Below are 27,862 nucleotides of genomic sequence, written 5' to 3' on the forward strand. Positions count from 1 at the left end.
ACAACCTAAGGAGGTAGATCCTATTATTACCACCACTCACCATTTTACAAATGAGGAAACTGAGGCACTGAGAATTTGTTAGGGGGAAAGGATGTCCTGAGCTAATTCCGTACAGGCTTTGTGGACTCCACCTCGACTCTAAACCCAAGCCATCGAGACATTGGGAAAGACAAATCCCATCACCACCAAAGGGAAGGGTGCTGGGACCTGGGGTGGAGTTAAGCAGCCAGGTTTGGTATAAAAACCAGACACGTGGGCCTTGGGGTCTCTCTCCCTCGCTCGCCTCCTGGCTTCACGGCTCCTGGCTCGTGGCCAGCTCTCAGAGTGCCATTTGGGATTCCAGATTGGCGTATCGGGTAGGACGCATTTAAGACTTTATCTCCCACTTTCCTCCCTGAGTTATACATTTCCTCATTTGCCCTTCCCTTGTAAATAAACCTTTTATTAACCTTTTGTGTGTGCCTGCAGTGGAGTATTAATAATTCCCTTTAAGCGCGCAGGTGAGGACCCACAGTCAGGCAACCCGTTTTGTATCGGGGCTGCCCTGTAACAAAATGAGTAACTTTCCAAAGTTTTTACAGCTAGGAAATGGCAGAGCAAGTAAGGGAGTGGACTGCAGACCCTGATTCAGGGCCCCAAGCTGTGGGCAACCGTGGGTAGCAGATGGCACAGGCAACTGAGGAACAACAGAGATGTGCTAACAATGGTAGTGTTCTCTGGTCTCTCCCATGCTCTCCTACTAGGAGCAAACAACCTGTCCCCATCAGGCTAATATCTGGAGCAGTATACCTGCTGTCTTTGCCCACAGAGGTAACTCAGCATGCTCCCCCTTCTCAAACATCGCAGGTGATTGAAAGGTTCACCTGCCAGAGGAGGGCTGGGGCATGGGATTCGCTACTGAAACATAGGTAGGTGTCCAGCTGACACCAGGATGACATGCAAGGAGACAGGCAACAAGCTTTGATGCTCATCTTTCTTTATGCCACCTGGGGAACCTGCCCTGGCACCGAGGGTCACGTGTGCGGCCCTTGCATGAGGGGGTGTGCTGCCCAGCTGCACCAGAACCCTTTTTCCGCAGCACTGTTGACACATGTCTTCTTAAATCAATTAGCCCTCCCATCCAGGCCAATCCCTTTAACAGGAACAATTAGAGGGGCAGGATCCTAGGTGGAAGGACAGTGTGGGAATGCCACTTAAATATTTACCAAGATACTTTTTTGGAAAAAAACAAACAGAAAAGACACCATCCCTGGTGGGACGTCTTACACTGGATGATGAGTTTCCGGTGCTCGTCGCGGGAGTCTTCCATGGTGTAGAGGGTCTGCTTGGTGATGCTGTTGAGGTCCACGTTCCTCCAGTCTTCCAGCATTTGAAATGTGATGTCTGCGCTGTGGATCACTGTCCGTGACGCCTGCAAACCAACCCAGCAAGCACGTTAGTTCATGGGAGGTCAGGTTCAAGTCCCTTCACTTTGTCTCCTTTTAGGTCTTTTTGACAAATCTGCTTCTGATAGTTTGCAAACTACTTTGAAATTCAGGAAAACGTGTTCTGGAGATCAGCAGGTGAGCCATATCTCAGGAGCTACGTCCACTATCTCTCTGTGTCCCTCTCCTCGCATCTCTCTCTATAAGAAGCTTCCCCCAGGTGGCCTCGGTCAGACGAAGGAACCCTGCTTTTCCCAGGCCCTTTGGTCCTGACCCCGAGGGACGGTGGGGCAAAGCCCAAAGGACTGTCGGCCTTCTGAAGGGAGCTTTGTGCTTCATAACATAACCCCTGTGTCTCTAGCACCCAAAAAACCAAGAGCACAGATCTAGAAAGCTTCCTATCATTCCTGGAACTGTGGCCCATTCAATCCCAGAAATTTGACAACATGTATTTTTCACATAAATGCATTTTGAAGCAGTTTGTGGTTTAACTTTTTTTTAAATGTAACTATAATGATTAAAGCTAATATGAATAACTACTACTACTGATGGAAACTACACCTTAAGATTTAGTAGAGTGTGTGTGTACGTGTGGTTGCAGACACACATGGATGTTTTTACCTGCGTGTGTATAAAAGGGGAGAAGAATTTCCTAAAGGGTCTTGGCTCCAGAGGGAGGCACCAAAACCCTGTCTAGTTCCCTGGTAAGACTCCAGACCAGCTCTTTCAAGCGCAGGAAATTACAGATAACACAAGCATTGTGTATATGCGGCATTTTGGTCAATGACTAACCACCTCACATTCAACAGTGGTCTCTATGGAGCGCGTAGGTGTGTAGGATGCCATCCAATCTAGGTGTGTCTAAGTTCACACTGTGACACACTCACAATGACCAAACTGCCTGACTCATTTCTCGCAGGTGTCCCAGAGTTAAGCAATGCAGTGAGAGCTGAAAGCAGCAGAAGGCAGGTACCCTGGATAGATGGCAACGCTCCTTTGATTTGCCAATATTCCTTCTCCCCCTAAATCCCATCAAGCTGCCAGGCTCTGCTCCATTCCCGAACAATGTCCAGGGGTGGTCTCTGTGCCAGCCTGCAGGGTGCGGAAGGCTTTCAGCTGATCCCCACATCGCCCCGCGCCATTTATGCCGGGTCAGGACAGGAAGGCGGAGGTGTGTAGGTGTAGCTTATGCTGTTCCCGGACTGGAGTCTTCCCTCAGGACACTAACTGCAATCCGCTCCCTCCCACTCAACCTTGAATAGGCAGCACCAACGACCCAGAAACAGCAGCAAGGGCATTAGGGAGAGGCTGCAAATCCAAACACCTAGAGGAAGCCAGCAGGTGGCATACAGGAGGGGCAGGGAGGACAGTGGCTGCTGGAGGGGACGGTGAGCCCATCCAGTTGCCAGCCGCCCTGGGCAATGTCGTTCTGGATGCTCAGCTGTCATCTCCACTGTTAAAGGTTAGTGACCAAGTGAAAGTATTTTTCGAACACATATGCAAATAAAAGTAACCCCACCCGTCTGAGGATCAGATTTGACTCGTGACCATCAGCTTGCCCCTTCTGTGTGAAGACTGTGGGTATTTTGGCGAATGTCAATGGGCTGCCTTGCCGCTTCCTTCTTCCCCTTCCTGAACGTGCGAAATTGATAGAAATGAGATGGTTTATGCCATCAGATTACAGCTGTGGAGTTACAGTGGGATATTCCGCTTTTTACTCTGCACTTCACATCCGCTATGCTTGAATTTGTTTTATAGCAAACATAGGTCACTATTGTGCTAAAAACAACACAAATCTTTAAAGATAAACAAAATTGAATAAATTTTTAGTATACTATGTGGCTTTGAACTCTTTTGGACGCCACACAGGCAACAAACAAACGACCCTCCTTCTCCACGTGAATCACGGGGTCTCAGTGAGTCACCAGCAGGGTGACTGTGCGTCCCCTGGCGAGGTGTGGAGACAGTAGGACAACTCCCCACGGCAAGAAATTATCCAGAATGCCAGCAGTGGCTGAGAAGCCCTGATCTACCTGAGGGAAACACGAAATTATGGAGCTGGAACATATCTAAACAGTTAGGGGCAACCGAGTTTAGAAATTAATTTGTGTGTTGAAGCTGAAATGACTGAGTAAAAAAAGGTAAACACCGTTTTCATTCCTCACCTGCAGAAATTAACGATAACAGTGAGAAGTTGCTGTTACGTCGCCACAGCCCTACCTAGGGAGTTGTCTGTGGGGATTTGCCCCTTACTTGCACGGATTTAACAGCAGTTAGAACACGTAACTCAGGACAGCTACCTGGCACAGGTGATTTAGTGACGTTTGCCGTCTCAGGATTTGGGAAAACCTTCTCGACACTGCAAGAAGAAAAGAGTCAGTTTGAAATATCTGCATGCTTTTTGGGCTGACCCTGGATTTTCCTGGTTTGCAGAAACCATCGTCCTTGTTTGCCTGCACTTTCATGCACCCACTAGCGAAACCCTGCATTTGATTCTTTGTTCCCACATTCAGTCTTGACAACTATCTCCTAATGGCCATACTTGGGGTACATATTTCAAAGTCAGTCGCGCGCCACGCTGGCAGGTGTGAGAACTTGTGTCGCCAATCAACCGTGAATAAGAGCAATTATTTACTTGTCTTTCATTTGGCTAATTGCAAGCTCAATCACTTCTCCCCATAAATAATTGCAGGAATCAAGTGGAAGGTTTGCAGGAGGCCCTTTAAGAAGTACTAGATCTCACAGAGAACCATGATTGCCCCTGAGCGGTGCGGTGCGGGGTGTGGAGGGGCGGGGGGGGGGGGGGGAGTGCTCCTGCGCCTGGATCTGGCTTTGCAGCCACAATCTGTCATGTTTATCAGGTGATTGCATGTTTGGGTGAGCGTGATCCCCATGTGGGCATAACAGACTGATAATTAGCACCGGGGTGATCTTGTAGCTGTGGATTTCGAAGCAGACTGCCACGTGCCTGCCCGAGGTCTCCATTCCAGAGTCAACAGGAGAGGTGTGTGTTTCCTCTCATCCCTGGGTCGCCCCCTGGCCCCCCGGGAGGAGAGGCTTCCTCCAGGCACCCACAGGCAGAAGGTCCGACAAACCTCCCCGCTGCCCACTTTCATGGGCTTTGTTCTGTCGGCACAACCAAAACGGGAGCGGCGCATTCTTCTCATTAATTTCTGAACTGGTCAAGAAACAGACATTTCCCTGGGATTATTCTAATTTGTACTCGGAGCCAGCTGGGTTTGAAAAACTAGGGTGTGGGGTGGAAGAGCAGGGGAGGGGGCGGGCTGGGGGGACAGATGAACTTCTAATTTTCCAGGCTGATCAATCGTTAATCCCTCTCCTTAATTACTTTTTCTTTAACTTTGTGATGTGGAATTTAGTGCTACTGAAAAGAAAAGAACTGAGCTCCGTGAAATAAAGCAGGCTTTATCAATAGGTGATGGGCACGGCAGGCGGCCTCAAAGCACGTCTGAAAGGGCTCCCTTTGCCTGTGGAGAGAAGGTAATTTGATCTCCTTCATTTTCCTCACTGGCACTTATGTCGGGCACCAGTGGCAAGCTGTCTTCCAGTGGGGCTTTAAAGACATATACCTTAAAGCTCTGTTCGGCCTAAAATCATTTCATCTCTGTCTAACAGCTCGTGAGTCTCCCCACCAGCCCGGACACACCCAAACAGAGAAACAGGACCAGGATTCTCAGGCAAGACCAAGGGGGTTGGGGGGGTAGCAGGGCATGCGTGGAGATGCTCAGAGGAGCAAGATTCACTGTCCCAATCCCCTGATGAGAAATATTAATTTGGCTTTCTAATCAGGCAGAGAGTTAAATACCTAAAGGCCTGAAATTTCCTGTCTTCTCCTATCACCAGGCAGGAGCCCCTGGGACACCTGAGTTTTGGGTCAGGGAGGCCTGAGTCACCAGCTGCCGGCTTGTGAGGCTCTGGGGATGTGTCTTTCCTCTCGGAGCCTAGTCTGTAGAATAGGGGTACTATTTCCTACAACACAGGGCGACGTCGGAATTCAGTGAGAAACGGAGAATGGCACTGATGCACCTGGGGGACCTAGGGGCACCTCCTGGCCCCACTGAGCACCACCTCCCTATGAAAGGAGGGGTGTCGCTCAAAATAAACACTTTGTGAGCATAAGTGAGTTAATGCACGTAAATGCTTAGGCCAAGAGTAAAGGGCAACTATGATTATTATTATTATACTAACAACCTTTGTGAAATGTTTGGCACTGAAACGTCCTCCCTCCCTGCTCCCAAGCTCGGTACTTACATTCAAACTTGATGTTTCGCAGATTTTCTGGGAGGTCATGGAGAGCCACTTTAAGCCACTCGTCCAGCTGCTTGGCAAACTTCCTGATCACCTGAGTTAGGCTAGAAAAAGAAATAGTCTTAAGTGCCTCTGTGCTGCCCCAGCCTCTCTACAGAGCCCTGTGGGTTTTATTTTCCCTAATCGGGTCTGGGCGCCATGCACGGCAGCAGCCTCGGAGAGCAGGCCGGCAGCCCCCGCCCTGTGGAGAGCTGGCGGGGCTGAGAAGGGCACCCACAGAATGTGCCGGGTGCCAGCGCCGCTCCACCAGGGAGAAGCCACAGACACTCATGTGGGGAGAAGGCCGCTGGGAGGCTTGGCGGCCTCTGGAACTCTTCCTGAGAGTAAAACGCCATCCTTGGTGTTTCTGAAGAGCCTGGTGTGATGGGTGAAGACAGCGGGCTGTAGGCCTGAGACAGTCATTTTGCAATGGCCTCTCCTCATGATGCCCACTCCTGTGGAGGCCCCCAAGAGGAGCAGGAGCCCCATCAGCAGCACACGCCCTGCTGCCCGCCCAGCCTGGACCAGGCTTCCCAAACAGCGTGCCACTGGTGGGAACTGGGAAGCAACGGGGGGGTTTTAAACTGGCAGGCAACCCTGACGTGGACCTTGAAACACATCCAGAAAGTTAAGGACCATTTTGGGACAGGAGGTAGGAGGGGCTAGAGGGCTTAAGAGTTGAGGGGGTAGTAGGTTGCAACATGAGACAGAAGTTTGGAGTTGAGAGAACATTGAACGCTGTTTTCAAGCTCTCACCATCAAAATCACTACTCTTAGCCCCAGATCCGGCTTCCTCCCTGATGTCCTCCTGGGCCATGCTGGCCACAGAGAGCTCTCTCCACGCCTGGCCATCCACATCGTCCTTGCCTGCCACCAACGCCTGGCCTGGCCTGCTTCAGGGTGCCCTCGACTCTCCACTCCCAACATGCTCTGCCCCTCGCCCACCCCCTTCCTAATAGAATCAAGGAGTCATCCCGCCCTTGCCCCAAGACTCACCTCCTCCTCACCCTCACCGCCTCAAGAGATGACCACACAGACACCCCTTCTCCCGCACAAATTTTCCTCTCCCCTGGATCACTCCCCTCATCATTTAATGCACTCCAAAATGTCTCACTTTAAAGAGAAGCCTCATTTCCTCCCTGTCTCCTCAAGCTACCACCAGCTTCCTTCCACTTCACAGACATACACCTTCAAAGAGCTGTCCCTGTCAGGAAACACAGCCGCCACGACCCCCCATTGCCTAGTTTGCTAGTTCTTCCTAGTTCAGCCCTGGGCCCTCTTAGCACACTGTGTGCCTTCCCTGGAGGGTGCCCAGGCCGACAACTTGACCCTCTGCGCTCACTGTTAGATCTCTGGCACAGAGGTCTTTTGAACGCCAGGCCAGATGCATACAGAGGCAAGTCCACTGAGTGGGCCCAAAAGCACTTCAAATGCAAAATGTCCAAACAAAATTCCTCATTTCCCCTTCAGACCTGGTTCTTCTATCGCATTGCCTGCTTCAAAGTACACTCCCTACTTTCTATCAGGTGCTTAATAAATGTCAAAAAACTACTGATTGCACCAAAATGACTGCATGTATATACAGCAAAGTTCAAAAAACAGTTACCAGCTAGTTGCACACTGAGTCCAACTTCTAAGTGAGAAGATTTCTCGGAGCACCTTACTGCTCTTGGCAGGAGTCATAATTTAGAGACCTGCCTCAGGGCTGCTGGGCGACCAGGGAGCAGCCTGCTGTGCTCGCCTGACACATGGCCTGGAGGCGTTACTTGCAGATGAACTGGGGGAGCTGCCTTTGGAGCAGAGGGTCAACAGCAGGACTGTGGACAGAGTCTTTCATTTAGTGTAATTTTTTGATTTTATGAGGCTGAAGAAAAGCAGAGATTCAGCCCGGAAAGGATTCTATTTTGGGACTTAAGGCTGCCGGTCTGTTGGGAGTAAGGTAAACATCCAGGCTGTTGAGCCCTGGTGTGGAAGGAGCAGGTGGGGAGCTGGCCTCAGGAACCCCCAGTGTGGGAGATGCATCTGGCCAGTGACGCTCACTGACACCCCCTTATCAGACACTCTTGTCTTCACTACCCTGGACTATGAGGATGCGCCCAGCTGACCCATCCCTGGCTACTGCCTCCCCAGGCAGGCATTCCCAGGCCCACCCCACTCTGCTGGCGACAGTTTCTCCCCCACTTTGTGTGCAAGATGCCCATATTCAGAGCTCGAGCTCCAGCCCTTCTGCACCTTAACTCCTCACTTGCAGCCTCCTCCATGACCTCCAGCAGTGGCACTGAAACAACAGCAGCAGCAGGGAAAGGGCAGCTACCTGTCACTGCATGCAGTGGGCCAAACTCTAAACACTTCATACGTGTTTCCTCATTTAATCCTCACATCAACCCTGTTGTTAGTCTCAGCAGAGAGGTGAGAATCAGAGGCTCAGAGAAGTTATTTGTCCAAGGAGGTGCAGCATGTAAATGGGAGAGCCACGCCCCACGCCCAGACTTCTCTGGCCCCAAAGCCTGGGCTCACAGCTGTCACCTGGCTGCGGTGTCTGGGGATGACACTGCTGCACCTTCAGAGGCCATGTCACTTATTAAAATGACAAACCAACCTGCACTAACACAGTTGATGTAGAAAACTAAGAGACCACAGGGAAATCCTAAAAGAGGAAAGCAAGGATGAGGAGGAGTTAGCCCTACCAAATATGTTAAACTACATTTAAAAGCACAAACTTAAAACAGGGTGACCCTGGACTATGAGGATGCAGAATTATCAATGGCATATGTTGAAACAGCCCCAATACATATAGGACCTACTAAATAAAAAAAGGGAACATCTGAAATCTGTGATGAAAACATGGAATAATTAACATATGGTATTGGGACAACAGGTCAGTGGCTGGGTGGGGGGAAAAGAAGCCATTCCAAATGAGCAAAAATTCAATGTTCAAAATTAAACCATAAAGATAGTGGGCTAAACCCTGAGGAAGTATAATTGGATTAGAGAAGGCTTAAAAACTATGATACAAATCCAGAAGGCATAAAATCAAGGGCTGATAATTTCAACTCCATAAATACATTCCTGTACGTCAAAAACAAAAAGAACCACCAAATAAAAAAATAATTGCAACTCTTATCACCGATAAATGATTAATACCCTTAATAAATAAGAGCTCCCACAAATCAAGAAGGAAAACATCAACCACCAAATAGAAAAAGTCAAAGGATTAGAATTTATGGGAACAGAAGTACAAATTACTCAAAGGCATAGTCAATTTGATTAATAAGATAAATGGAAGTTTAAAAAAACTTCACTGGGGGCCTCCCCGGTGGCGCAGCGGTTGAGCGCTGGGTTGCGAAGCTGCCTGCAGCCTCTGCAGCCGGTTCGATCCCCGGCTGCTCCCCGGCCACCAGAGGAGGGTCCCACATGGCGCGCAGACCTCTCCTGCCGCCCGCTGCTCCCCTCAGCAGTGTACTTCGGTCCTTCTGCCTGCTCTGCTCCCCGCTCTGGCTCTGGTGAATTCTCTCACCCTCCCACGCTTCTGACTGTACCCAGTGCATGTATCAAACAAACAAACAATAAATAAATAAATAAATAAGACATGCCTCTAGAAAATTAAAAAAAAAAAAATAAAAAAAATAAAAAACTTCACTGGGAAAAGTTTGTCACATATCCTCCGAATCAGGAATGAAGCCCTCTAGGCATTTATCCTGAACATATAATATACTCCATGTGGTAGGATGAATGATGCCTTAAGACATGTCCACCTGGGAACATGGAGGTGGCTTTGTCTAGGAAAAAGGCCTTTACAGATGCAATTAAGGAACCTGAGCTAAGATCTTGGGTTAGCTGCGTGGGCCTTCAGTGCAATGGCGAGTGTCCTTACAAGAGACAGAGCCACCCAGACTGCAAATCTTATAAGCGTGGAGGCAGAGACCAGAGCGATGTATATCTACAAGCTCACACCACCAAGGCCTGCTGGCAGCCACCGGAAGCTGGGAGACAGGCATAAAACAGACCCTCCCACCAAGTCTCTGGAAGAAACCAACCCTGCCAACACCTTGATTTCAGATGTCTGGTCTCAACAACTCTAGAAGAATAAATTTCTGTTGTTTTAAGTCAGTCAGTCCTAGGAAAAGAATGCAGTGCTCTCCACCATGAACAAGAATGTCCTCAAACAGCCTTGTTTGTAGTGGATTAAGACTGGAAACAGCAAGACAGTGGATTAAAGTCAATACAGTGGAGCAGTATGCAGGTGTACAAAAGCAAACAGAGGGCTCTCTGTGGGTACTCTCTGTAACAGTTCCCATGCTGCTCGAGGCAGGAGAGTTTATTAGGGACACAATGTAAAAGTGTGGACCGACATGTGGCACCCATAAGGGAGACTCTGCTGCAACCTGGGGATGGGCAGTTGGATTCTCACCCCCCTGTGCCCAAAGGACAACCTGGAAGGAGAGAGGCTTCGTGGGAGGGGGGTGAGCCTGGTGGAGGTACAAGGCCAGCTGAAGGTGACCTCACAGGGAGGGAGGCAGAGAGTCAACCAACCAGCCTCACTCTTCTCACTTCCTCCCTCCCTGCGAGCTCCCTCCTGGCCATGCCCCACACCCTCCATTTTGCTGATCCCTCTGGAAGCCAGAAGGAAGGGCAGTTCTGGGTTGTGCTCTACGTGGCCCACTCCCCGGGGAAACAGCAGCACGGAGCATGGCAGGGAGTGCAGACAGAGGGGCAGGGAAACTGTTCAACATCACTTTTTTTTCTAATCCAGAACAGAAAATACAGTGAGTCACCATTTCAGTCAAAAGGAGAAAACATATATAATATGCTTTAGTTACCTGTGCATAGCAGATCTGGATGGGCCCCCAAGAAAACGATTATATCTGGTGCTCTGGGAAGAAACCAGGGCGTCTGGGGGACAAGAGTGGAGGGACACTTGACAGTGATACCATATTTAATTCTGAACCATGCAAATGGTGCCAAATAACTTTTAAAAGTCCAATACGAATGGTCTTTACGAGGGAGGGCCCAAAAGCGAGTGATTATGTTTCCCATCTCCGAATCATGTACAGTGTTATAAACCAATGTCACTTCAATAAAAAACACATTAAAAAATAAAAATTCTGAGAGGGGGGAGAGAGAGAGAGAGCGAGAGAGAGAGAGAGAGAGTAGTAACCCAGCCCCAGGTCCCACCTGTCGGGCAGCGCCTGCAGCACGGTGGGCATCAGCACCCCGGAGATAGCTTTGTAGAGGATGGAGTCACACACACCCACGATGTTGACCACGGCAGAGGAGCCCAGCACAGGCAGCATGTGGGGTGGCATTCCTTGCCAAAAGTGCAGAAGGAAACTTTGAACCTGTATTGACCCACAGAGAGAACAGCCACGAGGTTACATGGGGTCCTCCCAATGGAGTCCTGGGCTCTGCCAAGGCCAACCCAAGTGTGCCCTGCTGTCATCTCCTCCCCCTGCAGCGGCAGCGGCTGCCCCAGCCTGGTGTGACCAAGCAGACCCTGGAAGGGCCTCTTGTCCCAAGTCTTACCCCGCCCCTCGGTGCTGCTGGGAAGAGAACCCTATCGCCTAGCGGCCTAGGGGCTCCTCTGCCTCCAACCCAGGGCTGCCTGTTGACCTATTTGGCCTTGAGGCTTACTATGGTCTGGGAAAGGTTTGTTTTGTTTGTTTTAAAGCTCAAAGCACTTTACTTGCTATTCTTTGGGCCTGTTGGTGCTCCGGGGCCCGGGCTGTTCTAGGAAAGAAGGGAATCATGTGGAATTGCCGGTAAGAGGAATATGTCTGGAAGGAAGGTGAGTAGGAACCACAAACAAATCTCCTGACTCAAACTTGTACACTAAGAGCTGGATAAAGGGCAAAGGCCCCTTCAATCCAGGTCCCGCCATCTTGCCAAAGAGCTCTGGCCAGATGCCGCCATCTTGGGATGCCAGATTGGCAGTGTCTAGAGGGGAAGCTCCGTGGCGCTGCCACCCCAGCCACTGGCGTGGAACAGAGTGAGGCAGGTGCTCAACAACAGAGTCCCACCTGCTGATGTGATACGGGAGAACTCGGGCTGTACCACTGACCAACAAATGGCAAGTGGATGTCCAAAGCACAGAACATCTTGAGGCCCTCCTCCTTTCACCGTGAGAGTTGCAGGTCAGAGAGAGAGAGCAGGGCAGGGTGAGTTTCCTCACCTGTGAGATGGGGCTAAAAGTAGCATTTGCTGCATAGGTTTTGGCAAAGATTCCTAAAACGTATTTACTACAGCGCTTGGCTCATGGTTGATGCTCAGTGAAGGTCAGTGGCTGTTGTTCTATCCTAGGGACACTACCAGGACCAAGAAGTCAGTGTATTGCCCTAGAGATGTGAGACACCCTTGCCTCTCAGGACGTCACCCAGCCAGGAACACCATGTGCTCTGTCCTCGGGACGCCTGTGGTGGCTACCGGTGTGACCTGGGCCTGAAGACACCATGGCTCTTGGACAAGGTACATGTCCCCCAGAAGACCTTCCACTGTCCCCTGACCCCAGCTGGCCCTTGAAAACTGGCCTCAGGCAAGTTCCTGGACTTCCCTGTCTGTCCTTCCAACCCTAAGTGAGAGGCTCTACCCAGCTGATTCCTAAGATTTGGTAGATTCTAAACACACTTGTCTTTTCAGAGCTCGCCTTGCATTCAGCCGTACCTACTCTTTTTTTTTTTTTAATGAGCAGTCAGTTTCTAGCAGAAATTCTGGAAAAAAATCAGCACTGTGTAGGTTAAAACAAATCTGTGGAAAATCAGTCTTTAGCTGGCAAGCCTGTTTCAGGGCTGTTCAGGTGGCACGGGGAGCCCTGATTAGCTTTGTAGAGGGCGTGTTTTCCAGTTTTGATCTATCCTCAGCATCGCAGACCATTTCATACCCAATAGCATCAGTTCCTTGAGCAAGAAGGTAAGGGAAGGAGGGAGAACCAGCAGCAACCAGCCTGCCAACCAAGAATGTTCCCCAAGGGACGGTGACACACGTGACAAATGCTTTTCTAACACTTTAAGATTCGGGGGTTGTTTGTTCCAGAAACCAGTTGCCTTAACCAATCATGAATCACTCTTTACCCCCATCTCAGTGACCTTTGGAATGTAAGACACAGCAGACAACACTATTTTTTTCTTTAAAAAAAAAAAAAAACACTTAAATGGTTGCCCAAGGAATTTGGGAGTTTTTTTGTTTTTTTAATCAAATAAAGAAAAGTCAAGGAGGAGGAGAGTCATCTACCAGCATGCCGCTCTCCCTGCCAGGCCTGTGGCTGCGAGCCCATGCCAGCGCCGCGCGGGGACTGCGTGCAGTGACACACGCGTGCAGGAGCCCACAACACGCTGGCTGCTGGGACACTCGGCCGGGGAGGTAGACAATGCAGAGGAGTAGGGTGCCCTGCACGCCTTCCCCTCCAGTGACTGATACACACACACACACACACACACACACACACACACACACATACACACAGTAAAACACACACAAAGGCAATCTCTGGGATTTCTTCCACTAGTTAACTATTAGTTTTTATAGCCCTTTGAGAGCCTGCATTATCTTCCCTCAAATTGAATGTCCACACCCAGCCCCATGGTGGTTTTTTGCCTGCAAGGCATTTTCTTTAAACAGAAAAAAGAGTCAGTTTCTGGGGTGACACGTGTGGTCTCTTGCCATACCAAAATGCTCTTTCAGATGGCATTTTAGGCAAGATTTTATTGTCTCTCTGGTTATGTAAGTGGTGCTTTAATCTTTTATTTCTCCTCTCCATTCTTAAACTGTAACATTTTAAAATAAAAACAAAATGGACTTCCATTGTCTACCTTCCAAGATGGCCCAACTAATAGGATTTGCTAGATACATGGCTCACACCTTGAGACTGGAAGGGAAACAGCACTAAATGTGCTGAGTTTTAGGAAAGATTAAAACCAAACTGTGGGCTAGCTTTCCTCTGGTGTCTCTGATATAGTAATCCCAGGGGGATAGGTAACCTGGCAGAGTTGTCTTCCTAGTCAGTCAATTGGAGAGGATGTGGTTGACCAGCTAGACCAAGGAAAAGGCCACACCAACTGCTGTTCACATGTAAGGTCTGTAAAATGGGGATAATAGTGGTGTCTGCTTCCTAGGCTCACAGAGAGGAATAAAGGATTTCCAGAAGGGCTGGCACAGGCCAGGAGCTCATGAAATAGGAGCCAGTGTATTATGATATTTCCATACAGAGTCTTCACAGCTCAAAACTTGGTGACCTACCTCATCAAAGTTGGCTCTTATTACAGTGTCCAGTATTCTTTGACAGTGTGTTCTGTACATCATAATAAAGGTAGAAACCTGTGGTAGGGGGGAATCGACAATAAAGGCATATATTAATACAGATGACCGTGCCCTTGGAAATTCAATTGTCAAGTTGCTTTGGCCCTGGTGTGGGGGCGAAATTGACTAACACTAGTCCTGTAAGTCACAAATGAGACTCCTCCAAAGCAGGTGGTGTCCCCTGGCTCTCAGCCCCCTCCTCCGAGCTCCCAGCACACCTGAGTGCATCTCCCACTCAGGCTCAGAGAGTGTCTCAGTTTCTCTGTCTGCCTCTAGTCTCCACCCCCTGAGACTGTGAGCTCTGGGACAGTAAAAATGGCATCTCATTCTTCCTTGTGTTTCCCACATTTGGAACAGTGCCTAGTGCATAGCAGAGTTTGGTAGGGTTTACTGAATTAAATTCTCCTCATCAGCTAAGATACTGAAAAGTAAAAACCCTGTGCATATTTATGAGAAGAGGTCTTTTTGCCAAAATAAAAAAGACATCTGGAAATTCTCTGGAATCTGCGTTAGCAAAAGAATTTCATTTCCAGCTCCAGGAATATGAGAATTTTAAAGCCATGGTATAGGACACTTGTCTGTTGATTTAAAAAAAAAAAGATTTATCTAGTTCGTAGAATTAAAGCATGCTTTATATACTTCTTGTTTCAGAACACAGACATGTGCTCCATATAAACCTAGCTTGCTGGACAAACAGATGTCTCTTCTCCCATCTCTGGCTCCTGCTGCAATATGTAGACAGCAGAAGCTCAACACCACCACCCCAAACCACCCCTCACCCCGCCCTGTGCACTGGGTGGCATCAACAGAGGTGTGTTAGGGATGCGGGACCCAGGGAGAAGTCCCCAGATTTGTATTCCAAATAATTTCCTCCAAGTGCACAACTATCCAGACCATCTGATACTTGACAGCGTCTGCCCAGTCTGTGGGACTATGATCTGTGCAGCATGTGGGAGAATCAAAAAGGGATCCAGACGAGAGAGGTCCTTCCCTCTTGAAAGGAGGCAGCGTGACATCACAGAAGGTGGGTAAGTAGGTGGGGAGATAAACTTAATGTTAGATCAGTACTATATTTGTCAAGTTCCAAGATGGGGCAGGGAATTCCATGGACCTCGTACCCACTTACGTCACTGTGCTCACATTTGTCACACCCCATGGACCAATGCTGACCAAGAGAAGGAACTGAAGTCCACACTTTACTGAGATTTTCATTTTGTATTTTTATACTTACCATTTTGCAATGAAAGAAAGAGAGAGAGAATGAGAGAGAGTATGTATGTGTGTGTGTGTATAAGAAAGAGAGGGAGGAAGAGACCAAGAAACCGCCCGTTCCCTGTAGCCCTTTGAACTCGGTCACCTTCTCTTCAGGCAGACTGGCTGGCAGATTTAAATCTTTGACGTTTGGAAACTCTGGCAGCAGTGTTCCGAGTTTGGACCGGGGTGAATACGCCACTGTCTGTTTGCTCACTTCTTTTTTGCCCGTCTCGCTCACCCAGGCAGCTCCTTTCTTGGAATACATCACATCATAGTATTGGGAGCTTTCCTTCACCGCAATGCCGTAGTAGTGGTACCTGGGCCACAAAGAGAGACCCACATGGGCTGTTATCAGGCGGGGTAGGGGTGGGAGGGTGCCCAAGGTCAAGGACACTGGGCCCATCCTCCCTCGGCTATAAGAGTTAACTCTCCTCTAAGACTCAACATCTCTGAAATCTAGAATTAAGCCTAAGTTCCATGTTGCCAGCCATCAATCAGGCAGGTAAAAATAACCAAAATTGCCTCCTACAGAAAATGTTAAGTCAAATACTTTGCAAAGCAGAAGGGGGGTGAAAAATTTTCCATTTGTACTTAATATCTTATATCTAATGTGCCAGATGAGCTCCCAGAGGCTCCGCACTGGAATGTCCCCCACTGTGGGGTCCACAAGGAAGGGCGTGGATGTGACAGCTCAGTACCGACACCAACCTCCCGGGCCTAGCTTTTTCTTATCAATAAAAGGTAGTCTGAAAGCACTTGCATCTGTCCAAAGAGAAATTCAGTCCTTCAGTGGACACTGAATGTGAAACAAAGACAAGGACTTTGATTAACTCAAACTGGGCTTAACGCTAGCCATGTTTTCAGTTAAGAATAACGGGGAATGGCGGCTGCACTTTGGAGTGCATCTACAATTTACTGAGTTTTTGCTACATGCCACGCTTTGAATGCATCAACTTGCAAATTAACCCTGCAAAGTGAGGGTTATCACAGTCTTGATGTAGATGAAACAATGGGGGCAGGGAAACCCAAGTCATTTGCTCAAGGTCAGACAGCTGTCGAGGGGAGAGCAGGTTCCTGAACACAGGTCTGTGTGAGCACGAAGTACTGCCCAGGGCATTATAACTCTGCTACTTGTCTGAGTCACTTGCAGAGAGTAATAATAATACCAATCCCAGACCTACAGATCCGGAACGTGGGAATAGGGCCCAAGAGTCAGCACTGACACAAGCACCGACGGTAACTCTGGAGGCTTAAGCCTGCCTGATATCCGTGGCTCTGTGATTCCCCACACTGGAGAGACTGTCGTCATCTACCCTTATAAATACGATGCTCCTCACAGCAGCTAGCATGGTGCTAAGTGCTTTACACACATTACTGATTTAACCTCACAATAGCCCCCCTCCCACCTGCCACCCAGGAAGTTGAACTAATTATTATCCCATTTACAGACTGGGAAACTAAGGCCTGGGGGGACGAGAGTTTAACTGACAACCCGAGATCACCCAGAAAGTTGTGGAGACAGAAGATAAATCTGTAAAGTGCTCTTAGTCACTAAGCCAGTGATACTCAAATTTCACGAATAAGAAGAATCAGCGACAAAACATGTTGACATGCAGACATCACCCTCCTGCCTGAGATTCTCATTTAGCAGGTCTAGAGAAGACATTTACAACCACACGATCATACGGAATATGCACCACTCATGGACCTCACGCTCAGATGCTGTGTCACAGATGAACGGCTCTCCTCACGGACACAGGGCGGGTGGGGGTCAGAGAATAAGATGAATGAGAAAGCCTACTGAGTCACGAGAGGGCTTCCCTGGGAGGAGAGAGACGAGCACACACAACTTCCCCTCTCCCTCCGCCCTGGCTCCGGATACCATTCTGTGATACTTCTGCTCAGCGGGCAAGCCGCCTCTATCTGGATGCCTCCAGGGACCAAGAACTCAGACCCTCCGAAGGCAGCCCAGTTCATTTTAAGTCGGTAGAGTTATCGGTTCTCAGGAAGTTCCTCTTTGTGTCGAGCTGATATCTGTCTTCTGTGCCTTCTACTCCCCAACTGTCATAACTGCCTCTCGGGCTCCCGGGCACCCTTTCTGCAGGGGGAGGGGACTGGTTCCGGGACTCCCAGAGCGCTCTGAGGTGGGAAGGCAGTTGGGGCCCACCTCCCTCACTTTACCGAGTCCCCCTTTATAATTTCCTAAGGTCAAATTGTAACAACATTTCCCCATCAAACCACTTTTGATTATTCAGTGAAGGTTGTTAAAATCAGCAATTACAGAGAAGCTACAGCTCTAGCAAAAGAGCCATAGCAATGACAGAGAGCACCAGCCCGCATCACTTCTGAGTGTTTCTATTTCAGTTCTGTGGGGCTGTGGCCAGCGCTCCACTAACCCCCCCAGAGTTTATTCTGTCAAGGTGAATGTGCTGAGGGGTGTTTCTCAGTAAGGCTGAGGGGCAGGTTGGAGACTAGAGCTTCTTAGTAACTTTTAGACTGGTGGAAGGTCTGACCAACCTTGGAGAATTCTTACGGGGAGGATACAACGAGACTGAGCACACCCAAGTTTAAAAGAAGATGTTGCCCAATTTGTCAACCTCTAGGTGAAAAAAGAGAGAAAAAGAACAAAAACAAACCCAAAAACAAGCTCTCACATTTCAGGAAATTTTCTACAAGTTTGCACAGGATGGAGAATCTTTCTGGGCCACATTTGCCATCTCTGCTCCCTCTCTCTGCCTATCTTTACCATCTGTTTCTACTCTTCTAGCTTAGAAATGGACAATATTGTGTTGGAGCCAGTGACTCTTCAAAGACCATGTGCTGGAGAAAAAGAATTCATTTCCACTCACGTTCTTCCAACCATTCACTTCTCTGCATGACGCTTCCACTGTCTGCCGTGTGCCAAGCACTGTGCTTGCCAGCAAACCCATAAGAAAGAATCTGGCATTTGTACGCCATACTCTGACCAAGGCTGAAGGCCCATTCTTAAACTAATAACCAGAATTTCTCATTATAAGTGACATTTTTGGTTTAGAATTGTTTTTCCTTAGTCGCCTTGGGAAATTATTATAAATTTATTCCAAACTGTTCCTTGTTCAGAAATTTTCTGTCCATCTCCTTGGAAATTGCCCCCCAGAGTTGCTAAGTCTCTCTCTCTCTCTCTCTCTCTCTCTCTCTCTCTCACACACACACACACACACACACACACACACACACACAAATTAGTCTCCTTTATTTCCAGGACTTTATCAAAAAGGGTTTTTTTTTTCCCAGTTTGATCAGCCACTTTCTTTACCTAACTTGACTCCACAGTTTACCGCCCTCACAGGATGGTGCTGCCCAGGGGTGACAGGAGGGGAGTGGCTGAGACACACACCTTTAAAACACCACTAAGGGACAAGTCTTGTGCGTCCTGTGGGGTGGCTGTTTTGTTTTTAAAGTCTCAGTATTTTACAAGGCACTATGTGCTGACCTGCTACTCTGCACGGTCACATGTTTGGCAACGCTGCGTAATGAGGCACCCTCTAGTGGATTCACCTGTGCATTAGCATAATGAAGGTTCTGAGAAGTCCTGGGGTACAAGGACCTACCTTGGCACCTGCCCAGCCAACAGGACCACCAGCCCTTTTTCACAGAACACCTATTGACACCCAACAATTTTCAATACACCCTGCAAGGCAAGTCCTGTAATTCTAAATTTTAGAGACACCCTAACAGCACAGTGTCCTTCCTGCCGCCCCCACCTACAGACAGGTGTGCATGCATCCTTCTCATGCCCCAGAAAGGGCTTCCAGGGCTACCCTTTCCAAACTAGGCCCCCGCCGCCCCGGCTTGTTATTTTCTATGTCAACTCTCGTTGTCTTAATTCCATTATTTTGTTCCGTCTGTCTCATGCAGCAGAATACATGACCCCATGTTCTTGCACTGAGCACCCGCTACTGAAACCCGGGGAGTGAGAGACCAGAGCTGGTGGGCTGGCTGGCCCAGGAAAGGGCAGCAGGATGCCCCCTGAGCCACGTTATGAGGGGGCCTGTCCATCCCCTCTCCCACACAGGGGTTGATACAGCTGCTTCTCTAGCCCCCGGGAGACCACTCGGGCAGAGAGCCAGTCAGCAAGACAGTCCAAGTGACTTGGAGATGGTCCAGGAAACCACAAGGTGCTCCTTCAGAAGACGCCCATGACTGTTTTACGAAAGCACCCAGAGGCAGCGTGGCACAAAATCGGATTCCTTAAAGCGGCTGGGTCAGAAGGGTTCTGGGAAGCCCCTCTCTTGGGAGTCCCAGGAGAGGGGAGCCCAGCTGTGCAAAGTTCCTGGGGCACTGGTAGGGTACAGGCCTCCTGCCCGACCTGGGTGGAAGGCTGGGTCTGGGCCCGACTCTGCAGGGAGCTGGAGGTGGCCAGTGCTTACTTGGACTGTCCTCGGGTCCCGAGTCTTCTGGTGGTTAGCTGAGGAAACTGCTGCCTTATGATCTGCAAGTCAACACAAAAGTCAGTTACCATCAGCAAAAGCACAGGGCGGCACTTCACAAACAGGTCTGAGATGGAGGAGGGAGGCAGGCGTCCCAGGCTTTGATGATGACCCACTGGGGCACCACAGGTGGGAAAAGACAGCCTGTGTTGGGGAGATGGGAGGGGTCCGCACACTCAGGACCTTCCATCCTCCGGTGCCCTGGGACTGAAACCACTCTCGGCCCTTCTTACCTCGTGGCCTTCTCATGTGACGCCCGCTCTCACCACCAGAGTAAGGGGGACAGTCACACCGGTGTTTGGTCTTAGTTTTGTTTGTTGGTTTTTCCTATTCCTGAAACACCAGGATTGCTCCCCACTGGGTGCTTGGTCCTGGCTGCCTGGGATGGATGCCATTTCACCCGCGTCGGCTCCTTTGCTCACAACATTCAGGCATCCTGGGCAAGGTCTTTACCCAGAGGCCTTCTCTGACCCACAATGTGGAGTCACCCTTCTGACTCCCTTTCCTCCAATGCAGGCACACACGCTGGCCCTCTGGGGACCAGATGCTGCTGCTGATTTCCCACCGGCAGGGCTTGGATGTGAAAACTGGAAATAACATAAATGTCCAATGATAGGGAACTGGCTAAACTTTTACACATACACTCAACAGAATATTATGCAGGCATTAAAAAGGGCTTTCTTGGGGGGTAAGGAGGGGTCTCTATCGATGCGGCCACACCCTCTGCCACCCACTCTGCTGCTCCCATTGGCTCATTTGCTCATTCATTCAACACACCCTTACCGTGACCCTGTTTGTTGTTTGAACTTGGACATACTACTTAACCTCTCTGTGCCTCACTTTCTCCTCCTCTGCTATCTGAGGATTTAGCGATCTCCCTAAAAGCTAGGGATGCACCTTCTCCTTTTGTGATCCTTTCAGATTGTTGCAACCCAAGGAAAATGCAGCCTTCAGGGTGGAGTCTGACTTGGGGGCAGCGGCTGGACTCTGCACAGTGTCCTATTACACAGTCCCGGACCACACCATGGTTTATGGGCTCCCCCGCCCCCAGACTTTCATCACATGACTCGTTTCAGAGCCAATATCTGACAGAGCTGTTGACAAGGCACAATACCGAACAGGCATCAAGATGCGGACAGAGCCGGAGCCAGGGGGCACCTCACATTAGCTAAAAGTGGGTTGTGGTTCCAGGTCTGGGTGTCCTACCCACCAAGCGAAGAAGATTACACAATAATGTTCCAAGAAGCCCAGGATTTGAAAGAAAAACACACTCTAGCTGCTTAGGAAAAGCAGACTTCCCTGTATTTTGGTCTGGGGAGATTTCTCCTGTACAAATGGGCACCAGAGCAAGGTAGCAGGGTTCATGCGCTGACGTCAGCAGACATCTCAGAAGGGATAACGCTGAGTCCTGTCAAGGGGAGGGTAAGCTGAAATACTCCTAGGTTGCTGATGACATCGTTCATTAGCGCAACCCTTTCCCAAATCATTTTTATATCAAGAGCCACAAAACAGGCATACTTTTTGATCTATTTAATCTGAGGAAATAATCTAAAATAAGAAAAAGCTATGTGCAGGGAAATGGTACTGAGAGTATAAACTGGAAATAACATAAATATCCAATGATAGGGAACTGGCTAAATTACTACACATACACTCAACAGACTATTATGCAGGCATTAAAAATAATGGTAACAACTGTCACAACATAGAAAGTGCTTATGACGTAATATTAAATGAACTAGCAGACTTTAACTACACTTAGACTATGGGGGCAATTTATCTTTGCACATTTTAGAGTGGAAATAACATGGAAAAATAAAAGTGGGCATTTGTTAGTGCGATGGGATTGCAGTAGATCAAAAAGGTTTTTTGTGTCATATTTATGTAAAAAGTCAACATTTTTTTGTCAATAGAAAAGAATTTCCCACTAGAAATATTCCTAATTGACTAAAGAAGTTCAAGATAATCTTGAAACAAGCACCAAAAATACCCTAGACTGTCATTAATGGCTGTTTTTCTTTTCCTTTTCTTTTTTAAAAACTAAATCATCCCTTATTTTCTGAAAACAACGTGTAGATAAATAAAAAAGCAGCACTGGATTTTTTTGGTTGCCGAGTCATATTATTACTTGATTTCAGGGAACGGACAAAGTTCTGAAATCTCTCCAAGTGTTTCTCCAAATGGTGTCCCACATAAGTGTTCACAGAGGAAACAGCAGCTCCTGGCCCTGGGCCCTGGGTCTCAGGCGTCATAGACTCTGGTCCAGAGACATGCCAGAGAGCCACTGGCAAGAAAGACAAGCCTTCTGATGTGTTCTATCTCTGGGAGGCAAGAAAACACACAATCGGGGTGTTTGTTGTTCTTTGCACTGTGAGCTGGAGGAACTACCACATCGTGGAAGGGGGCAGGCGAGTTCATTGGTCAATTTAACCTATGATTGTCTCCAAAGCTAATGGGTTAGACTTACTCCTTTTGAATTACCTGAATCACCTGAATTACCATACATCACCCTCCACGGAGTCAGTCAGCCACATTGCACGAGGACTCCACTCTCCTCCTGACACTGCATGCCACTAATGTGTTGTTGATTCCCACCCCAAAACGTCCATGAACGCAGCCTCTTCTCTCCAGCCCCTGCTGCTGCCCTGGCCACCATGTGCTTCCGCCCGGACCCCAGACACAGCCTCCAAGCTGGCCGCCCTGCCTTCAGGATTCTAGAAAGCTTTTGCTTTCTAATATGAAATATTAGAAATATAAACATTTCATTTCCTTCTTGAAAACACTGGCTGCTTCTCACTGCCTACCTACGCTGGATAAAAATCCAGCTCCTTGGGCTGCTCCATGAGGCCTCTCTGGTCAACTTCACCCCAACTCCCCAGCCTCAAATCCAGCCACTCTCACTTGGCTCCCAGACACGGGCCGGTGCCTCTGCCCGGAATGCCAAGCTCACACTGACCCCACTCAGTGTCCCTCTGTTTCTCTAAGCCTCTCTCACTTTCCATGAAACCCTTCCCAAGCAGCCTCAGATACCCCGTCTGCTTTCCTAGCATGCTGGGGAGTCTACAGGCAAGGTAACCCTGCACAAAGCCATACAGCTCACAGATGCAGACCTGGGATTCAGATGCCCCAGCTGACTTGACACCCTATAATAACAACACTATTGCCACTGGCTGAATGACAATGCTCCCAAAGTCCCTCAGTCCTTCTTGTAACAGCAAACTTTATTTCTTTTATGTCATACCTGCATTTATACAGGTTAGGTGTGTTGCAGAATACAATGATTGACTCCATGTATCTTTCATGAAGATTTCTCTTGGAGCCCTTTGCTTGGACCTACCTGGAAATGTTGCAGTGGCCTCTGCTACCCACAGGTTCTGAGTACCCCGCACCTAAACACGCCACTTCCCTGACCAGGCCCAAGCTCCTTCTTCTCCAAACCATTCATGCACCTGCCACTTCCGATCTGTGACCAAGTTCCATCATTCCGCCATCTTGATATAACCTCATTCTCCCCCACACCCCACCTCCACCTGTCGCAGGGCCATCATCTCATGCCCGGACTGCCGGCTTCCGCATTGCCCCGGCGTCCAGTCCTGCTCCATCACAACCCCTTCTCCACGAAGCCCTAGACAAAGTCCAAACACACCAGGTCCTGCTGGATCGACCTTCAATCCTGCTCACCTCTCCCCTCCTCTTCTCCCAGTTCCAGGCACTGACCACATGCAGCTTACTGCAAGCTTCATGAACACACTATGCTCTCTTTCCTCTGGTCTTTCCTTTGGGCTGTTCTCATTTCTGGAACCCTCTCCCAATGCATTTTGTCCTCCTAATGTCTATTCATCCTTCCAATATTCGCTGATGTCTTATTTCCCCCAGAAACTACCCTTGGGCCACGTGTTTGGTTTCAGTGAACATGGGTCTATGTCTACAGAGCCGTGACACCCGGTCAATGACCTTGCCTAGGCCTCTAAGACTCTAAATGAACTGGATCCCCAGCCTTATTTTCTACTTCTCCTCCCCATGTCTGAGAGGTTACATGGCAGGTTATCTAATGAGAAGCACATAGCCTGGACTCATGCAACAGCAAACATTTACTGTGTTCCTACCATAGTCTAGACATTCTCGAAGCTCCGAGGGATACACCACCGAGCAAAACAGAAACAGTTTTTGCTTAGGAAACTAACATTCTAGTGGGAAAAGACCAACAAAATAAACAAATTGAAAAAGTCAGTATATCCTATATCAGATACATGTTGCAGAGAGGAACAAAAAAGCAAAAAAAAAAAAAAAAAGGCAGAGTGAGGGGAATAAGGAAGTTGGTGGTGGGGATATTCTTTTATGTAGGGACTTACGTAGGGATATTCTTTTACTAAGGACTCAGTGATAATGAGGCATTTGAGTGGTGGCCTGAATGAGGTGATGGAATGAATCCTGGGAATATCTGGGGAAAGAAAGTTGCAGGCAGAAGGCACAGCCAGTGCAAAGGCACTGTGGTGAGAACTTATTTTGATGTATTTCTGGAACAGAGCGAGAGCTCAGGAGAGTAGTAGATGATGAGGTGGGGGGCGGTCAGCGGGGATTGCTGGGGCAAGGTTCATGAAGGGTATTGCAGGCCTTGGAAGCACTTCTGCTTTTGCACTGAGATGGGGAGACGTAGGAGGGCCTTAAGCAGCCAAGCGGGGAACACGATCTAACCTTTCAAAAGAATCGCTCTGGCTGCTGTGTGGAGGACTGACAGTAGGGGGCAAGGGCGGAAGCGGGGAGGCCACTCAGAGGCCGTGCAGGAGCCCAGAAAGCAGACACACGGCTCCACACATCACTCATTGATGGAATAAATGAAAGACAGAATGAACCAATTGCTCTTCCCATGCAGCGCTGATGCAAAGAATGCTGTAAGCCATCCCTTTGCAAGATGATTTTTACTTTTATCATTAATATTTTGTTGGGGGGTCTCCCCTCCAAATGGTTTCTCCAGTGTGGAGCTGCTTGATGAGAGGGGGGAAATATTTCAAGGTTCTTAAAACACACTGTCATTGTGCTTTCCACCAAGTATCAAAGGGTATTAGCACTTTTAAAACATGCTAAGTTGAAGAGTCAAATGGACCTTCTCTGTCCCACTTGAGCATCTGGTTTCTTCATCTATAAAATGAGTGTCATTGCACTGTCCACTGTCCACTGAGTGACACCCAGCCCCGTCCCCTGGGCTCTCAGCTGGGGGCAGGAGAAGGTTTGTGGGGGGAAAATCTTCACCTCCACAGGCTTTCACTGGCTGGAGGGAGGAGGGGGGTGCCCAGCTCAGGGAGGTGGTCTCCAGCTGGTCACCCTCACTGGCGAGAGTGAGCACCCCACACCTGGATCCTTTGATGGATTTTCAGAGGCTCCTCATCCAACTCAGCTTTCTGTCTCCTGTGGCCTATCATGGTCTACCAAGCAATCCATTTGCACAGTTACAGTATTTTACTTCTGTCTGCAAAATACTTTTTATCTAAAATTGTTTGATGGCCAAATCCTCAGAGAGAGAGAGAGAGAGAGAGAGAGAGAGAGAGAGAGAGAGAGAGAGAAAGGTGATCTCAGATAAAGAATTCAGAGCAAAGGAAGGTTCTTAAAGAGTTGGGGCTGGGGGAGGGGCGCGGGCCCTGCTGTCCCACCTCACATTCTGCCCGAGTGGAGGTCAAGCCTTTTCCCACTCTGAGCAAAGAAAGGGCTGCTGCAGATAGCACCTCCTCCCCGCAGCCACAACAAAAACCAGTGGGAAGGGGGTTTGCTTTTTTTTTTTTTAAAGTGTTTCTTATGGGCTGCAAATTACAAATTATTCTCCATTCCTTTCACCAAATGATCAATTGGTCCCTGCATCTGAAAGCCCAGCACAATTTAGTTTGAGTCTCAAAATGCAGGGTCGGTTCAGCCCCGCTAAGGCTGTTCAGCTTTTAATTTCTGGAGCAAGACTCAGCAAACAGTAAAACACTTTTGTGGAGCTGTGAAAGTTGAGCTTCGCTGTTTGATAAATGAGCAGACGGGCAGGCAGCCCCTCTTTCTTTTTTTGTATGGATTCAATGAAGCCTGCCTAAAGAACACCACATGCTGTTCTAGCTACTGAGCTAACACTCGCAGCATCCCGGCCTTCCAAATTCCCTTTAATTACTCGGGAATCCTACCTTCTCTCTTTCAGCCTGGGCAGACGGGGCTGGGGGCTGAGGGGGCTGGGGGTGGGAAGTAGAGTCGCTCTGGAGAACTCCTTGCTCTGGGGCTGTTGTGATTCTGTCTTAGGTGGTGGTCACGCTCTTCTCCTCCAGGGTCAACAATCTGCTCTGGGTTGAAAGGAACTCAGCCGCCTATTCGGGATATCTTGACAGAGTTTCGTGGGTGCAGTGTTTTAAGACGTTGTTTTATGAGTGACATTTAGGTGAACAGTCCTGAAGTGGCATAGTCTAACCACTGCCCTCCTTTAAGATGAAAAAGAGGCCTCCCTGGTGGCCTAGGGGTTAAGTCTCAGCGGTACCACTGAGTTCAATCCCTGGCCAGGGAGATACCCTCATGGCACAGCAGACCTCTCCTGTCTCTCCGCTGCTCCCCTCAGCAGTGTATTTCAGTAGATCTGCTTGTTCTGCTCCCCACTCTGTCTCTGGCGAATCCTCTCACCCCCCACACCTCTGGCCTACATCCCAGTTCTTCTACACAAAAATAAATAAAATCTTAAATAAAGAAATAAGGGAAAGAGAAGGTGACAGGGTAACCACTGAGGCACCATGCACTAAGACAAAGTATTTTATACTCGATATTAAATTTTCTCCTAGAAAGACAAATATCAAATGAGTTCACTCCTATGTGGCATATGGAGAAACAAAACAAAGGAACAGAAAACTGAACCAAAACAAACCCTGGAAATCTGACCGTGGAACTGATGCTACCAGAGGTGGGTGGTATCGGGGGGAGGGTACAAGCCTGCAGGAGCCAAGGGTCTACACTGGAGGATTATGGCTGCTCCGCATGCGCCTAGTGCTGCAACATACATCTAAAGATGTAGCCCCAAATTACATACAACAATATAAATCAAAATGAATAATACAATAAAAATAAATTTTCTACAAAAACCAGGAGAATGATAACCCTCACGTCACAGATGAGAAACTGGGGCCCAAGGGGATTCGAGGCTGCTTGCATTCACGGACTGCACTCAGCGGAAGGAGCAGAATCCAGTTCCATTGCTCCCCCCACCCCACGCCGTCCCCTGTCCCCCGTCTTCACATCAACCGGCAGGCAGGGGGGAGTCGGGCTGGGGGTCAGCGAGCTGTGCCCATACCCTGGAGGCCGTTCCAGGTGCTGCCTCAGGAGAAACCTTCAGAGAGGTCTCACGCTCTACGGACAGGCGGTTTGATTCTGACCCCACATCATATGGTCTCCCCCAAGCATCAACCCCAAACTTAGTCTTCAGGGATGACTCTGTGAAAAGGCTTTGGTTGTTTCTAAAACCTCAACCTGCCGTCAGCTGGGCAAAGATGGGCCACCAAGAACTCATTCAAAAAAGTTCCCGTGTGATGGAGCAAGAGGAAGCTAAACCTGCATGAGCACGAAGAGTCGAATATACTTAACAGGGTTTTAAACTATGATCTGGCTTCATAAACAATACTGTAAATCCATGTGGCCGCAATAAAAACAAACAAATAAATTTAAAAAAACAAGAGCTGGGGGTCTTATTTCAGAGATCATTTGGGTGTGGGAAAAGAGCAACTTTTTAAATAGCAAGATGTTAGAAATTCAGTACAAAGACAAATTGCCATTTTCTAACGATGTATTAGAGAGGTCTTGTACCTTATCAAAAAAAAAAAAGACAACAAAACAAAAACAAAAAACCACACACACACACACACACAACTTTTTGAGGAAGAGAGAGAAATGATTAGGGAAAGGGATTCTAATGCTGACAACATTAATTCCGAGAGTGGGATACCTGCTTTCTGTTTTAACAATAAATCTAGCCTCTTTATCAGAAAAAGAAAAACATTAAGCTTTGTGTATGAATAAGGTTTTGTAAACACCGCTTTCTATGCTTCCATCTTGAAATGGGTATTTGTCAAAGTAATTTTATTACGCTGATGTAATTCTGTCTATTCAAACTTT

General features: G+C 48.6%; 1 protein-coding gene across 6 annotated transcripts in view; it reads right to left on the reverse strand.

Annotated features, from left to right (window-relative positions):
* RFX4 (regulatory factor X4) overlaps nucleotides 1-27,862 on the reverse strand; it is a 104,177-nt gene that overhangs the window by 33,452 nt on the left and 42,863 nt on the right. For 5 of the 6 annotated variants that reach the window (XM_037513709.2, XM_037513708.2, XM_037513705.2 and 2 more), the window contains exons 5-11: nucleotides 19,685-19,746; nucleotides 15,379-15,592; nucleotides 13,962-14,039; nucleotides 10,908-11,071; nucleotides 5,697-5,797; nucleotides 3,725-3,783; nucleotides 1,267-1,411 (exon numbers count right to left, since the gene is read on the reverse strand). In XM_037513709.2, coding sequence (XP_037369606.1) covers nucleotides 1,267-1,411; nucleotides 3,725-3,783; nucleotides 5,697-5,797; nucleotides 10,908-11,071; nucleotides 13,962-14,039; nucleotides 15,379-15,592; nucleotides 19,685-19,746 — 823 coding nt within the window. Of the gene's footprint in view, nucleotides 1-1,266; nucleotides 1,412-3,724; nucleotides 3,784-5,696; nucleotides 5,798-10,907; nucleotides 11,072-13,961; nucleotides 14,040-15,378; nucleotides 15,593-17,157; nucleotides 17,364-19,684; nucleotides 19,747-27,862 lie in introns of those variants that run through there. The other variant, XM_037513707.1, reaches the window with a different exon arrangement.

The sequence above is a fragment of the Talpa occidentalis genome, unplaced genomic scaffold, assembly GCF_014898055.3.
Source record: "Talpa occidentalis isolate TD23 unplaced genomic scaffold, MPIMG_talOcc4v2.1 talOcc4.16, whole genome shotgun sequence".
Lineage (NCBI taxonomy): Eukaryota > Metazoa > Chordata > Mammalia > Eulipotyphla > Talpidae > Talpa > Talpa occidentalis.